At 43.3% G+C, this 16,469-nt stretch overlaps 1 protein-coding gene across 1 annotated transcript; it reads left to right on the top strand.

Moving 5' to 3' along the window:
• Positions 1 to 930: 930 nt before the first annotated feature.
• Positions 931 to 16,176, top strand: LOC120061026 (nuclear receptor subfamily 1 group D member 1-like). The gene is made up of 8 exons (XM_039010513.1): positions 931 to 946; positions 11,248 to 11,565; positions 11,823 to 11,911; positions 12,113 to 12,257; positions 14,430 to 15,025; positions 15,136 to 15,321; positions 15,522 to 15,732; positions 15,977 to 16,176. The coding sequence occupies exons 1-8, from the start codon at positions 931 to 933 to the stop codon at positions 16,174 to 16,176; spliced, it is 1,761 nt and encodes a 586-aa protein (XP_038866441.1).
• The last annotated feature ends 293 nt before the right edge of the window (positions 16,177 to 16,469 follow it).

The raw sequence follows: 16,469 nt of genomic DNA, 5'->3' as shown, positions 1-16,469 counted from the left end.
CTGTCATGTGTCAGTAATACAACGCGCCCAATCTTTGTAACAACTACCATACCAGTCACGGTGAGCCCTGCCCATTGTGCATGTGCCTCATCCTCCCACCTCTCGTTATCGCACGCTCAGTATTATGCATAAAATGTATGTCAGTAGGGCAGCGCTGAGCGCTCGTCCCGGCACATGCAGAGTGCACATGCATCATGGCTTTAGTAAACACATAGCAGGTCAGGTTGAATAAGCACATTAAAACTCCCCTCAGCTCTAGGTACCGGCCAATGAGAACACACCCAATAGTAAAAGGAAGGAGGGAGAGAGTGACAGTAGAGTGAATTAACAGGGGACATATAGTGAGATGAGATGCACCCCTTTAACCAAACAGACACAACCGAAGTTGAGAGAGGACACCAGGAGCGAGTCACATTGATTTCAGTTACCTGAAAACGTTATTGATGTGGAAGTGGTGGGTTTGTGTATTATTGGGTGTGTCTAGCCTGGCTAAATTCAGTTCATTCTCGGAGATGCTGATGGGGCTGTGTATTCTTGGGATTTCAGAAAATCACTTGTTTGTTCTCGGCTTGTGACACTCAAATCCGCTGAACCAAGCAACTCACTAGTCTAGTAGCCTAGAGTTATTCAGAGCGCAGAACAGATTCAGGTAACTTCCGAGAAAATCTCTCCTGCACACCTGAGACAATTAGACATTGTTCTGCAAAGCATACAGCTGGACATAACTGTGCTTACAGTATACGACGGAAGTTTAAGTCGTTTGGCAGATCAATACGATTGTCTTCAACCGCGCGCTCGTTCTATGGGTCAGTTATCCACGCATAACTAGTTCTCGACTCCTACCTGTCTCCACTTGAGTATTGATCCTGCAGCTATATATCGAAAAGTCAGCATCATTCACCACAGCAAACAAAAGACACATCAAGAAACATGGACACTCCAGGTGGTAAGTACTATGATTGTGATTATATTTGTTGCAATCTTTTTTGTAGCTCAATATTGCATTTGGCGTTGGAGTTATACCTGTTTAGTTGAGAATGCTTAAGTTTTTTTTTGTTATTTTTTAACATTTTTGTTATTGTGTTGCATTGGTATGGTTTATCTTTGCAGCCGTGCGTAATGATGCGCAAATACGTTCCCATGATGCGGTTTTTCATTAAAAGTGTCTCTTCATCAGCATATGTTAGAAAGGCATTCGAGTTAATACGATTGAAAACAATGTTATAAGGCTAGCACTGTATGTCCAATTCTATATGTTATCAAATTGTGAGATTAGAACAATTCATCGTTGTAGCCCGTCATGCTTTTTGTGCATTATCCTCCCATGCATGAACCCTGATTTGATATAAGTTATGAAAGTTGTAATATCCCAAGAAGTGGGTGTTTTCTTTTAAGCCTGCAAAGGTGTACTCTGAAAATGTTACTAAGTTTGACGATGATGATACGTGACAGTGACGGAAGTTCACGCAGCTTTGATCCACTTCCTGTTTTTCCTCATAAAAACAAACTCACGTGGAGCGAGCTGTCATTGGTTCCAACGCATTCGGTGCCTTTTGCAAACAGTGGGCAGATTATTTTGTTTTCGTGCGTATCTAAATGAAATTATTCTCTATACCAGTGGTTCCCAAACTGTGGGGCGCCCCCCTTTTTTATATACACCTCCGTTCAAAAGTTTGGCTTCACTTAGAAATGTCCTTGTTTTTGAAAGAAAAGCAAAAGAAATGTGTCCATTCAAATAACATCAAATTGATCAGAAATACATTGTAGACATTGTTCATGTTGTAAATTACTGTTGTAGCTGGAAACGGCTGATAAAAAAAAAAAAATGTTTTATGGAATATCTACATAGGCATACAGAGGCCCATTTTCAGCAACCATCCCTCCTGTGTTCTAATGGCACATTGTGTTAGCTAATCCAAGTTTATCATTTTAAAAGACTAATTGATCATTAGAAAAATATTTGCAATTATGTTAGCACAGCTGAAAACTGTTGTGTACTACTCCCTTCACAGAACCGCGCAAACTGGCCCTAACCAGAATGGAAAGAGGAGTGTGAGGCCCCTGTGCACAACTGAGCAAGAGGACAAGTACATTAGAGTGTCTAGTTTGAGAAACAGACGCCTCACAATCCTCAACTGGCAACTTCATTAAATAGTATCCGCAAAACACCAGTCTCAACGTCAACAGTGAAGAGGCGACTCCGGGATGCTGGCCTTCTAGGCAGAGTTGCAAAGAAAAAGCCATATCTCTGTCCAGTGTCTGTGGCCCATCTTAATCTTTTCTTTTTACTGGCCAGCCTGAGATATGGCTTTTTCTTTGCAACTCTTTTTAGCCCATAGATTGTTGTAATTTTTTAATCACACAAATACACATTAGACATGTCACAATTTATAGAATTGCACGAAAATAAGCTTTAAAACTGCTAAATGTTCTTCGCACCACATGACAAAATGTATAGAATTTCAGGAACTAAGCTTTAAACCGGCAAAATTATCTCCACCAACAAGAGGGGTGTGAACAATTTGCGTCAAGAATAGTGCTTGTGCACACAGAAATAGACGTGCGTGCGCAGGGGGCCATGGGATATTCCCCAATGATGGAAGGGGGGCCTGAGTGAAAAAGTTTGGAAACCCCTGCTCTATACCAACCGGTTGGCATTGAGATAATAAATAGGTAGGAGAAGTGTTGTGATTACTATTGGAGGCGGGAGCAGTGATATTGTTTGATAATATTTGTTCACCTATTCCACATCCGGCTGTTGAGTGGTAATTAATTGACTAACTCTGCAGTCACGTTCCAGTACATGGATGGAAACGACCGTGGAAACGGCTTGGGTCAAGGCACCCGTTTCCACAGTCGTTTCCATCACATGGACTGGAACCACTTAACAGCTGGAAGTGGAATAGGTGAACAAATATGATGATGCACTCTGCAAGTGCATCGACGTGAGGATGAATTGAGAATGCGAGGAGTGCATTCAGTGGGAAGACTCACGCTGCATGACGCTCTCATCTGAAGTCAGAACTTGTTCCATGGGTTCCATGTCAGTTATTATCTGTAGAGGGCAATGGGGCGTGTCAGAGCTCTGCATACTTTACTATGTTCATCATTTATTGGTAAAAAAAATTAATTCAATAACGTATTCGGTAACTATTTGCCTTTTGTATGTGCCTACATTTGGCTAGGCTAGGGGTTAGGGTTAAGTTTAGGATTTAGGTTAGCTAAAAGGGTTAGGTGAAGGGACAGCTAATATGCTAAGTAGTTGTAAAGTAGCTAATTAGCTAAAATGCTAAAGTTGTCTGTGATGAGATTCGAACTTGGTTTGCTAGATGTTTGTGTTATACACCCACCCATCCACCCTGTCTTATGTAACCATACCACACCCACCCATCCACTATGTCTTATGTAACCATACCAAACATAACATATCATACTAAATGGAGTGTTCCTGATTTACATACAGAATAACACGAAGTGCTCTGAGACCAGGTTGTGCTATGCGGTGCATGGGTCTCCTTGGAGTGAGCGGCGAATGATTCTGGAGCGAACTCAGAACATCCTCAGCCAACGCTACATCCTGCTCTATTTATTTTTCCTCTTTAATTATGACAGAGACTATATGCCGCGTGCGGTGCTTAGAAATTCTGACTTCTGACGGGAGCTTCATGCAGCGTGAGTCTTCCCACTGAATGCACTCCTCGCATTCTCAATTCATCCTCACGTTGATGCACTTGCAGAGCCGCGTGCGGCGCGTGATTTCCCAGGACCTCCTCCCCTACAGTTCAATATCTCTCTCAGCTCTGTCTTCTCTCTCTCGGACACTTCTGTTGTGATGCCGCCTGAGGTGATGGAAAGGGGGGAGGTTGGTCAGTGGATCAGCGATTTCATGCATTAACTTTATCTGTAGTCACATTTTCCCACCTCATGCGCGCTTTATTGTATTCTAAGCAAATCAATTAGTCCTGATTCCTATAGCATATGTCCCTTGCATAAACATCTGTCCCAAACTCATACATACAATATAAATAGACATGCAGGCAATCCATAACATAATATAACTCATTCTTTTCACCCCCATTGAGGCCCTTTGGCCCACTGGGGGCAGGTGAAATTGGACAAGCTGTGAATGCTTCCTCCTGCTGCAGCATCTGTTTCAGCCACAGAGTGCACATCCAATTCACCTTTAACTGAGACAGTGACATACTTCTCTACTCCTAGCTAGGTTAATGTTATAGACATAGAAACACACTCCTCATAGGTCAATGATGTTTACTGTAATGTACAGTATTTACTTAGCTCATCGTCATGTTGCATTCTCATATTACATAGGATGCATTTGCAACTGTACATTTGGATCCTGGCTTTAATATTATATCAACAATAATTCACTGACTGTTATAAATCGAACATTATGTGGAGTAAACATCGTATGGAGCCGAATGTGTGCCACCCTCCATGACCGGTCATTGCACAAAATACTAGCAGCCTTACCAGGCTTACAGCGTCGTGTGTGTAGCTTCCTGACCCACAGCACAGCAGAGCGCAAACAAGGGGAAGGATAGAATAGGGGGGAGGAAGATGGGCGGAAGGATTGTTGTGCTTGTAAAGTGCTCAATGCTCACGTTTCTCTGCCTGCCTGGCTCTACTCACCCACTCAGGCAGATTAGTGGCTGTAAGGGTTACTGACCTCACGATGGGAAGCTGCTCGCCTCACTCTCCAACCTGCTGCCGATTCCACAATTAACACTACTGTCTGTCTGCACTGACCTCAATTCTAACTGGCTTGCCAGTGAGTGTATGGCTCTTTTGTCTTCTCTGAGTTACATGTGGCATCCTCTGGAGTTTGCTAAAAGCTATGTACTACTATCCTACTGGGTGAACATCAAAGACAATTCACAATCCAAATTCCTATGGCCCCCTATATTTTCTCTACTGTCATACCATGATGTCCTCTGAATTGGAGTTAATTGACAAAAAGGCCAGGCCCTATACTTTACATAGAGCTCTTGGCCAAGTATATGGTATATTATGGGAGCACCGAACAGTATATGGCAGTATAGTTAAGCTTAGCCTTGGAGAGGCCTGTAAAAGCTGATTATTTATTGACTAGGCTACCATTTATGGCATGGTAGTTCAGTCCTAAAGGCCGCTCACAAACGTAAACACAGAAGTAGCTCACATGTGAGTGTTCAAGTGGATATGCAATGTGTTTGGGTGGGTGTGGAGGTTTGGCAAGCCCCGGCTGGGTCTGCAGGCTGTCTGTTTCCAGTCTCAGGTAGTGGCTGGCCAGGACAGGACAGCAGGTCCCTCCCTGTCATATGTCTGCTAAGACTTGCTCTAGATCTCTGGCTCTGCAGTGTGTCAATAATAAATCCTGTAGCACGTGCTGGCTGAGGGATTATAAAAACACTTGAGATAAACAAATACTTGGTGCAGCACCACAGGGAAAAACTGAGAAGTCAATAAGAGGAAAGAAATACAAGCCCAGGGCATATTTACTCATGTTTCTCATACAAATGTAAGACACCATGACAGGTGCATAGTATTTGGGAATATACAGTGCCTTCGACAAGTATTCATACATCTTGACTTTTTCCACATTTTGTTACGTTAGCCTTATTCTAAAATTGATTAAATATTTTTTTCTCTCAGCAATCTATACAAAAATACCCCATAATAACAAAGCGAAAACAGGTTTATCAATTTTAGGAAATGTATTACAAATAAAAATCTGAAATACCTTGTTTACATTAGTATTCAGACCATTTGCTATGACACTTGAAATTGAGCTCTCAGGTGCATCCTGTTTCCATTGATCATCCTTGAGATGTTTCTACAACTTGATTGGGGTCCACCTGTGGTAGATTCAATTGATTGGACATGATTTGGAAAGGCACACACCTGTCTATATAAGGTCCCACAGCTGACAGTGCATGTCAGAGCAAAAACCAAGCCATGAGGTCGAAGGAATTGTCCGTAGAGCTCCGAGACAGGATTGTGTCGAGGCACAGATCTGGGGAAGGGTACCCAGAAATGTCTGCAGCATTTAAGGTCCCCAAGAACACAGTGGCCTCAATCATTCTTAAATGGAAGAAGTTCGGAACCACCAAGACTCTTCCTAGAGCTGGCTGCCTGGCCAAACTGAGCAATCGGGGAAGAAGGGCCTTGGTCAGGGAGGTGACCAAGAACCCGATGGTCACTCTGACAGAGCTCCAGAGTTCCTCTGTGGAGATGGGAGAACCTTCCAGGAGGACAACCATCTCTGCAGTACTCCACCAATCAGACCTGTATTGGAGAGTGGCCAGACGGAAGCCACTCATCAGTAAAAGGCACATGACAGGCTGCTTGGAGTTTGCCAAAAGGCACCTAAAGACTCTCACACCATGAGAAACAAGATTCTCTGGACTGATGAAACCAAGATTGAACTCTGGCCTGAATCCCAAGCGTCACGTCTGGGTGAAATCTGGCAACATCTCTACAACAGTTAAGCATGGTGGTGGCAGCATCATGCTGTGGGGATGTTTTTTCAGTGGCAAGGAAAGGGAGACTAGTCAGGATCAAGGCAAAGATTAAAGGAGCAAAGTACAGAGAGATCCTTGTTGAAAACCTACTTCAGAGGGCTCAGAACCTCAGACTGGGGCGAAGGTTCACCTTCCAACAAGACAACGACCCTAAGCACACAGCCAAGACAGCTCAGGAGTGGTTTCGGGACACGTCTCTGAATGTCCTTGAGTGGCCCAACCAGAGCCCGGACTTAACCCGATCGATCATCTCTGGAGTGACCTGAAAATAGCTGTACAGTGACAATCCCCATCCAATCTGACAGAGCTCGAGAGGATCTGCAGAGGAATGGGAGAAACTCCCCAAATACAGGTGTGCCAAGCTTGTTGCATCATACACAAGAAGACTCCAGGCTGTAATCGCTGCCAAAGGTGCTTCAGCAAGTACTGAGTAAACGGTCTGAATAGTTATGTAAATGTGATATTTCAATTCTGTTTTATAAATTTGCTTTGTCATTATGGGGCCTGAGAGGGTATCGGTCCACCCACTTGGGAGCCACGCCCACCCACTGAGGAGCCAGGCCCAGACAATCAGAATGAGTTTTTCCCCACAAAAGTGCTTTATTACAGACAGAAATACTCCTCAGCACCTCCTCAGACAATCCCGCAGGTATTTGGTGTTTTATTAGAATCCCCATTAGCTGTTGCAAAAGCAGCAGCTACTCTTCCTGGGGTCCACTCAAAACATGAAACATGACATAATACAGAACATTAATAGACAAGAACAGCTCAAGGACAGAACTACAAAACATTTTTTTAAAGGCACATGTAGTCTACATATCAATGCATACACACAAACTATGTAGGTCATATAGGGAAGAGGCGTTGCTTTATCTGTTTTTTGAAGTAGCCCGGATGTGGAGGTCCTGAGCTGGCATAGTTACATGTGGTCTAAGGTTGTGAGGCCGGTTAGATGTACTGCCAAATTCTCTAAAATGACATGAGGCGGCTTATGGTAGAGAAATTAACATTAAATTCTCTAGCAACAGCTCTGTTGGTCTGTTGGACATTCCGGCAGTCAACCATGCCAATTGCACGCTCCCTCAACTTGAGACATCTGTGGCATTGTGTGTGTGACACAACTGCACATTTTGGAGTTGCCTTTTATTGTCCCCAGCACAAGGTGCACATGTGTAATGATCATGCTGTTTAATCAGCTCCTTGATATGCCACAACTGTCAGTTGGATGGATTATCTTGGCAAATGAGAAATGCTCACTAACAGGAATGTAAACAAATTTGGGAGAAATGGAACATTTCTGGAATCTTTTATTTCAGCTCATGAAACATGGGACCAGAACTTTACATGTTAATTTATATTTTTGTTCAGTGTAGTTCATATTCGATGTATACATACAATAGGCTAACTATTACCATGACACCTTGTGTAGGTGGCTGCTATCTTTTTATCACTGCCCTGTCTCACAAACTCACCAAGAAATGTTTTTTAAAAAGTTAGGTAGCCCGTTCGAGTGGTTCTCTCTCTATGGGAAAACTGGACTCACTTTCTTCATAGCTTATTGTCGGTGACGGCACGAGTACAGTTCTCTGCCACAGCATCCCTGGGACTCCCCCAGTATATTTATTTTAATCACAGAACCGGTTTGTGATTGTTGTAAATGTCTACACGATACTGCAGATTTGGTCCAGGCAGTAACCATGTCAGAAGTCCATGTGAGTCGGCGGTCAGGTGTCGTGCTGCTTGCGGGCGCTGGGCAAGGAGGGAGCGGAAGCACCGCATAGCCCGCGCGGCCGTGTCTCAGAGATGCAAAATATTTTTAGAGAGGATGCGAAGGCAGACGAACAGAGAGGATTTAAAAAAAAATGAAAAACAGAAAAAAAGAGCAACGTTGATTTATTTACTGTCATTTATATTGACTGCCTATATAAATACTGAAGTTTTTTGCATGGCGCAAAAAAATGTCTAGCTAGGTTTCCATTCAATTGGCGACAGATATTCATGTGACTATTCTAAAATCCACATAAACAATATGCACACTTTCCTACCAGAAATGTGTTTCCATCTAATTTATATTCCCATGTACCGAATAAAAAAATGCAAGTTAAATGGGTTTTTATCGCAATTTTACTGATGGTTTTCTCACATTTTTAAAATATTGTTATATAGCACACGTATACATCAGCTAGATTCAGCCAATTTTTTTCTTGAGCGGATAGTCGTGGGGCCGGAACATAATACAAAATACATTTTAGATTGCAAATTGACAGAAAGAAGCCAAAATAGATGTAATGTTTGACTAAAACAATAATTTCATCCCTTGCTTACATTTGTATACGATCACATACATACAGTGCCTTCAGAAAGTATTCACACCCCTTGACTTATTCCACATTTTGTTGTTACAGCCTGAATAAAAAAATTATGAAATTGACTTTTTTCTCATTCATCTACACACAATACCCCATAATGTTAAAGTAGAACCATGTGTTTTTAGAAATTTTAGCAAAAATATATAAGTATTTACACCCCTGAGGCAATGCTTTGTAAAAGCACATTTAGCAGAGATTAGTCTTTCTGGGTAAATCTCTAAGAGCTTTCTACACCTGGATTGTGCAGTATTTGCCCATTTATTCTTTTCAAAATTCTTAAAGCTCTGTCAAATTGGTTGTTGACCATTTTCAGGTCTTGCCATAGATTTTCAAGCAGATTTAAGTCTAAACTGTAATTCGGCCTCTTAGAAATAGAAACTTACAAACTGCTTTGTCATTTTAGTGCCTTGATGCAAACATGATGCATGTTTTGGAATATTTGCATTCTGTATAGGCTTCCTTCTTTTCACTCTGTCATTTAGGTCAGTATTGTGGAGTAACTACGCTGTTTTTGGTCCATCCTCAGTTTTCTCCTATTGCAGCCATTAAACTCTAACTGTTTTAAAGTCATCATTGGCCTCATGGTGAAATCCCTGTGCAGTTTCTGTCCTCTCCGGCAACCGAGTTAGGACACCATCTTTGTAGTGAGTGGGTGTATTGATACACCATCCAAAGTGTAATTAATGACTTCACCATGCTCAAAGGAAAATTCAATGTCTGCTTTAAAAAATATATTTTTAACCATCTACCAATAGGTGCCCTTCTTTGTGAGGCATTGGAAAACCTCCCTGGTCTTTGTGTTTGAATCTGTGATTGAAATTCACTGCTCGACTGAGGAGTACAGAGATGAGGCAGTCATTCAAAAAACATGTTAAACCCTATTATTGCACTCAGTGAGTCCATGCAACTTATTGTGACACATTTTTACTCCTGAACTTATTTAGGCTTGTCATAACAAAGGGGTAGAATACTTATTGACTCAAGACATTTCAGCTTTGAATTCTTTATTAATTACTTTTTTCCTCAAAAAACATTTTCCCACGTTGACATTATGGGGTATTGTCTGTAGGCCAGTGACAAAAAAAATCTAAATTTAATCAATTTTAAATTCAGGCTGTAACACAATTTTTTTGGGGGGGAAAAGGGTTGTGAATAGTGTCTACGTTTCTCTATTATGCATGGGAAAACATGGGAAAAGATTTCCAAAACAAAAATCACATGGAGTGGATTTCCTGGTGTTTTTACAGTCTTTTATGTACAACAATGAATTCAAAAATAAATAATATAAGCAAAACAAAATTTGCTCAGAACTTGGGGGGCCAAATGGCCCACGGGTTGCCATTTGGGGAACCTTGGCCTACATGCTGAGATTATGGACAAAAGAGCAACATTGACATATAAAAATAAAACGGTAGCCAAGCATTGATGATCAAGTCACCAGAATAAGACCCGTGTTATTTATTGGAAAGGAGCATCTGTCACGATCGTCTAAGTGAGGAGACCAAAGTGATGTGAATACATCTTCCTTTTAATAAACGAAGAACACTTAAACCAACTACACAAACTATACAAAATAACAAACGAACATGACGCTAATGAAAACGAGTGCAGACATGCAACATCAACATAGAAAATCACCCACAACCCACAATGACAAAACAGGCTACCTAAATATGGTTCCCAATCAGAGACAACGACTAACACCTGCCTCTGATTGAGAACCATATCAGGCCAAACACAGAAAGGCAAACTAGACATACAACATAGAATGCCCACTCAGATCACACCCTAACCAAACAAAACATATAAACATACAAAGCAAACTATGGTCAGGGCGTGACAGCATCAAGCTCATCAGCTTGCACTTTCACCACCCTGTGAAGTACATCACAACTTATTTCATCTTTAGCCTCAACCTCTGGTAGCCTAATAACCTGCATGCTTTCCCAACGAGTCATAGTGGAAGGACCACACACCATGTCATCACGTGACTCCGAGTTTACTTCCATATGATGCTTATTATATCTATATTTGCGCATAAAATAATTTCCACCGCTATTTCTCGCATCATTTATTTTACAGACACAAAAAGATCCCCATGTCAAACAAACAAATCATCTGATGGCATTTATGAAATTGTACCTATTAGTACTACAGAGAGCTGTCTTTTGCCACCATCTACCACAAACGGTAGCGGCATAACCACAACTTTTAAAGGAAGAACCACTGTATGCTTTTGCATGCCTTTAAACATTGCATTCTGCACCACATCCTGAACTTGGTGACCTTTTTGGAGTAAACTTATTTTCAGCTATCTGACTAACCCCACTACCTCTCTGTCTCTGTTTTTCCAACAGGAGGTGTTATTCTGTATGCGCGCTCCTCAGGCAGCGGCAGCCCTAGCCCTGGCAGCCCGTCCAGTGGGTACCAGACCCAGTCCCCCTCCTCCACCCTCTCCCAGCCCTCCTCCCCAGAGGAGATCACCTTCACAGAACTCGGGCCCCTGGGGTCCCTGAAGGGCCAGAGAGGGGGAGGATGCACACCTCCATCCTCCAAGCTGGTGTTCCACTTCCCAGAAGTCTACAATGTGGCTACATCAACGTCCACCCACCAGCACACATACCAACACCCCATCGCTGGGAAAAGGCCTAGTGGATTCACAGGACCTTTCACCAGTGAGTAGCATTCCTTCCGGACTTCTTTTGTCATCCCTCCTTACTCTTTCTAGCCTAAACCAAAACATTCACCCCTATCCAATACTCATCTCCTCCCACAATCTTTTTCTGTAATGTACACTACACGACGTCTTTTGTTGATTGTAACGTCGGTCGGTAGTCACCTTCACTTATGATCACATTTCTGACTTGCTGTACCTCTGTCTCTCTCTCTCTCTCTAATATATATATATATATATATATATATATCTCTACAGAGACTGGTGGTATGGTGCTCCTGTGTACAGTGTGTGGAGACATTGCATCTGGGTTCCACTACGGAGTGCACGCCTGTGAGGGTTGCAAGGTAAGAAGACCACAATGACTAAACACATACAGTAAGTGCCCCTGAAATGGCTCTCTATTCCCTATATAGCGCACTTCTTTTGACCATTTCAGATGCACTCTTACTGTGTATAATAAGGTGGTGGGTCACATTCCCGTTCACCATTTTTAAAACCAACCAGGATGCTAACTAACTGTACATCTGCTTGAATTTCCTGTCTAGGGCTTCTTCCGTCGCAGCATTCAGCAAAACATCAACTACAAGATGTGTGTGAAGAACGAGAACTGCCTCATTATGAGAATGAACCGCAACCGCTGCCAACACTGTCGCTTCAAGAAATGCCTCTCCGTGGGCATGTCCAGAGATGGTAAGAGTTCTAGTGAAATCTTACTGAGAGTGCAGGCTCAGACAATCTTTTGAGGCCATACAATGCGAGTTTCTCAGCACCGCACCAGCCTTATCTTTCACCTGAGACATTGCACTGACCTACTGTTGAAGGGCACACGTTGGAAAAGAACCTATATCCACACAGGCTCTTGCACATTCATAAGTTTCAAAGTCAGTCTTTCTTCCTCTTGTTCAGATTCCTCCCCTCTCCATGTTCCTCCCCTCCATGTTCCCTGAGCTCTCCCTCTATCCCACTCTTCTCTCCTCTCCGACAGTGATTTATGAGAACGGGAGCCTTGAAGTCCCTGAAGCTATCTGTCATACAGAAAACTGCAGCAAACACAGGAATTATTTTGGGGAATTGGAACAGGGGCAACTTGATTACTTTGTATACTGTTTACCCTTATAACATCTTGTACAATTAATGAGGGAGATGGCAAACAATTATGCTCGAGATGCAGAACAAAACAGCCCGTCCTTGTCACACAATTAATCAGCCGTATGCAAAGCTAATCTCACCTACTTTACTTTTAGCCTTGATAGCTAAGTATTGATAAATTGCCCCATCATAACGGATTACGAAAATAGTGTGGGATGGTTTCAGTTGACCTAAAAAAGCAAAGCAAGCATTTTACCTATAGCACGCTGGTACATGGTGACCTAGTTGGGATAGTTTGCCTGCCTTCAGTGTCTTCTCAGTGTGGCTTCAACCCTCCTGTGTTCTCTCTCGTGCTTAATCTATTGCCTAATCTACAAGAGAACCAAGTGTGATTTCTGCATGCAGTCGACAGTTTGGGCGCTCAAAAGGTGGGGTACGAGAAACGAGGCTAGTGAAGATGTTTTGATGCAAGGAAAAACACTCATATTGACCCTGTTAAAAACACGATCTCGAAAGTGTCAAGAACCACAACCTAGAAACCTCTTTCCTTCGACTTCAGCTGTTGTGAAAACAGAAAAACCTCAGTCAACTGCCTGCAGTCCACATGACAGAAGACTTCCTGATTTCTCAGGAGCCTGTGATTGGTGTATCTTGGGATTACCATATAGACAAGGGACATATTGAAGTCACTTGCCCTCCCTGAAACCAGTTCATCTTCTTAAAGACACAGCCAACACTTTCATCCTAAACGCAGTGCATTAAAGCCCATTCTCACAACTGTAATGACTAGCTAAAGTTTAGACAGACTATCCATGCACACATAACAAAGTGGATTGATGGGAATGAATATCGCAGAATTCCATAGCTCTGCTGTAACAGAATGTCACTGTTATAGCCCTTTTTAGCATAATCTAGATCCTATGCTCTTTAGGGACAGTGCATTGCACACTGCAGAGAGAGAGACCCAAGAGATCATGTTATGATGCCAGAGATGTGTTAACACAGATGTTCACAGTCATACATTTAACTGAAGCAGAACACAAATATTTCTCCCCGATGACATAGCTTAGTGCAGTATCTTGTTTTGATCTCAAACACTTTAAGTTAGTTTGTTTCTATGAATTATAGATCATTTACATCTTGCCTCATGCATTGTGCTGGCTTGGTTGAAGAACTCTCAGCAACAGGACTGCCATTTGAAGTTTCTCTTCAGTCTCTCTTATGTCACACTCCACTTTGGTGTTTCACTCACTACTTTCTCTCTGCAAGCTCCTATTTTCAACACTACTCTTCACTCTCACTAACACCCTCCTTCTCTGCAACCTCTCCTACCTCACTCCCTCCCTCCCTCCTTCCTTCTCTACATCCTCTTTCCTCCCCCTTGCGTGCTAGCCCACCTCTATTTCTCTCCCTCCGTCGCAGTAGCAGTGACATCACGTTCACGATGAGCCACTGCCCTACTTACAAAGTAGAGAGGGAGGGAAGGAGAGGAGAGAGAGAGAGAGAGATGGATAGGGGGTCTATAAATAGCATTTTCAGCTGATGGATATTGTTGGAGAGGGGGATGGAGAGTAGGAGGGATGGGACCCAGAAAAGACTGCTTACACGTTCATGCATGAAATACACAAGATGCAATTAATGCATTTTTGTTACGAAGGGGAATGTATGAACAGTATATGTTTGTTTCTGTGTAGACCGGACCTTAAGACTTAATATCTATAAGAGAACTATGGCCAGAAGTTGACCTGTCCCCTCTGTTTGTGTCTTCATCAGCTGTGCGTTTTGGCCGTATCCCTAAGAGGGAGAAGCAGAGGCTTCTGGATGAGATGCAAAGCTACATGAACAGCCTGAACGAGTCTAACACCATGGACATAGAGTCCTCCCCCATCTCCGAAGCCCCTCCCAGCCCAGCAGAGGTTCCTTCCAAAGAGGCCATCAGAGCCATCTCACGGGCCTATCAGGACATCTCTTCCAGCAGCCAAGACAGGGCAGCCAAGAGGGAACTCAACATCACCAACTTACCAACAACATCTCTGTTCAAGAGCAACACATCTCAGGAGACCAGCTACACCAATGGCTCCTCCCACCTCGGGTCTGACTCCACCCAGGGGTACCAGTCCTGTCCTGCAGGCCTTGCCCCTCACTGCCCAGACACTAATGACAACCACCATACGTTCCCCTCTGTGGACAAAAGAAGCTATAGTTGCCCCGCTACTTTGTCCAATCATGACCACGGACAGTCTAATGTGGGCACACCTCAACGAGGCAGCTCGGCCAATCACAACAGTTTCTCCATGAAGGAAGAGACCCAAGAGCCCCAAATTCAGACATCCTGTCCGTGGAAATTAGCTGCTGGAACCAAAGTGCTGGTGAGTAAACCAAGAGTCGTTAAAAAGTTATGAAGCTTTACATATGTGACGTTTATAAAAACAACAGTATAGTATGGATTTGAATCGAACTTTCTCTCTCTATCCCTCAGGCCTGTCCTCTCAATGCGTGTCCTGTATCTGCGGCCAGTCGTTCTGGACAGCAGATATGGGAGTCTTTCTCCCAGTGTTTCACCCCGGCAGTGAGGGAAGTGGTGGAGTTCGCTAAGGGTATCCCTGGCTTCCAGGAGCTCAGCCAGCACGACCAGGTCATGCTGCTCAAATCAGGCACCTTCCAGGTAATAACCGCTTGTTTTTTAAGTAGTCTATTTTTGTCCAGGACTGGGCTTCATCTGTACCCAGGAAACTGGCCCTAAATCAGATTATTTCAGCTGTGTTTACAAATATAAAAGGACAAAACACCTTAATTCTCTCTCCCAATAAATGTAATCCCGATCCATATTGACTAACCTTCCACTGGGTCTTCTGTCTCGGTCAGGTGTTGATGGTGAGGTTCTGTACAATGTTTAACCCTGAGGAGCGGACGGTGACCTTCCTGAATGGCCAGACGTACCCTCTGTCCACCCTGCGGGCGCTGGGGATGGGGGCGCTGCTCGACGCCATCTTTGACTTCAGTGAGAAGCTGGGAACTCTGAGGCTGGAGCCTGATGAGATGGCTCTGTTCATGGCCGTGGTGCTGGTCTCTGCAGGTGAGGGGGAAAATAGCCATTGAATTCATCACTAAAGCAGTGTCAATATGAGCAACATGGCATTAGGAAGTCATAGAAGAGATGTACATCTTAAATGGTATGATAAGAAAATGTGACCGAGTAAGTATGAAGAGCTTATTATGAGCATAATGATAAACCGACGATAAAGTTGTGCAGACATCCATAGATAGATAGCTATTGTGTCTCTCAAACAAGCGCTCACCCTCTCTTCTTGTCTCCTTAGACCTTTCTGGCATCGTTGATATGGGGGCAGTAGAACAGCTCCAGGAGGGGTTAATCCGTGCCCTGCATTCCCTCATCCACTGCCGTCGTCCTGAAGAGAGCGCGTCCATCTTCCCCAAGCTGCTCCTGCACTTGCCCGATCTGCGCACCCTCAACAACCTGCACTCCGACAAGCTGCTGGCCTTCCGGATTGACTCATGAACAGCCCTGAACACACACACACACACACACATAGCAATTCAGAACTCACCGACCACTCTCAGGGCAAGACTTCTCAGGAGATTTAGGAACACTAGGGCAATCCATCAACAACAACAAAAATGTTCAAGAAGCATGTTTGAAAAAGGACAATAATTAATATATTGATCTCCATCCTGTTTTCATGCACAGTTATGCACACACACACACACACACACACAAACAAACAACCTCAAGATCTACACTTGGGGAAAGATGGCCTGTTAGAACGTACATCAGTGTTTTAGGCTTACCGT

This window comes from Salvelinus namaycush, chromosome 16 (assembly GCF_016432855.1).
Source record: "Salvelinus namaycush isolate Seneca chromosome 16, SaNama_1.0, whole genome shotgun sequence".
Classification (NCBI taxonomy): Eukaryota; Metazoa; Chordata; class Actinopteri; order Salmoniformes; family Salmonidae; genus Salvelinus; species Salvelinus namaycush.
The sequence above is the reverse complement of the archived record's forward strand: the minus strand, read 5'-3'. Positions and strand labels throughout refer to the sequence as shown.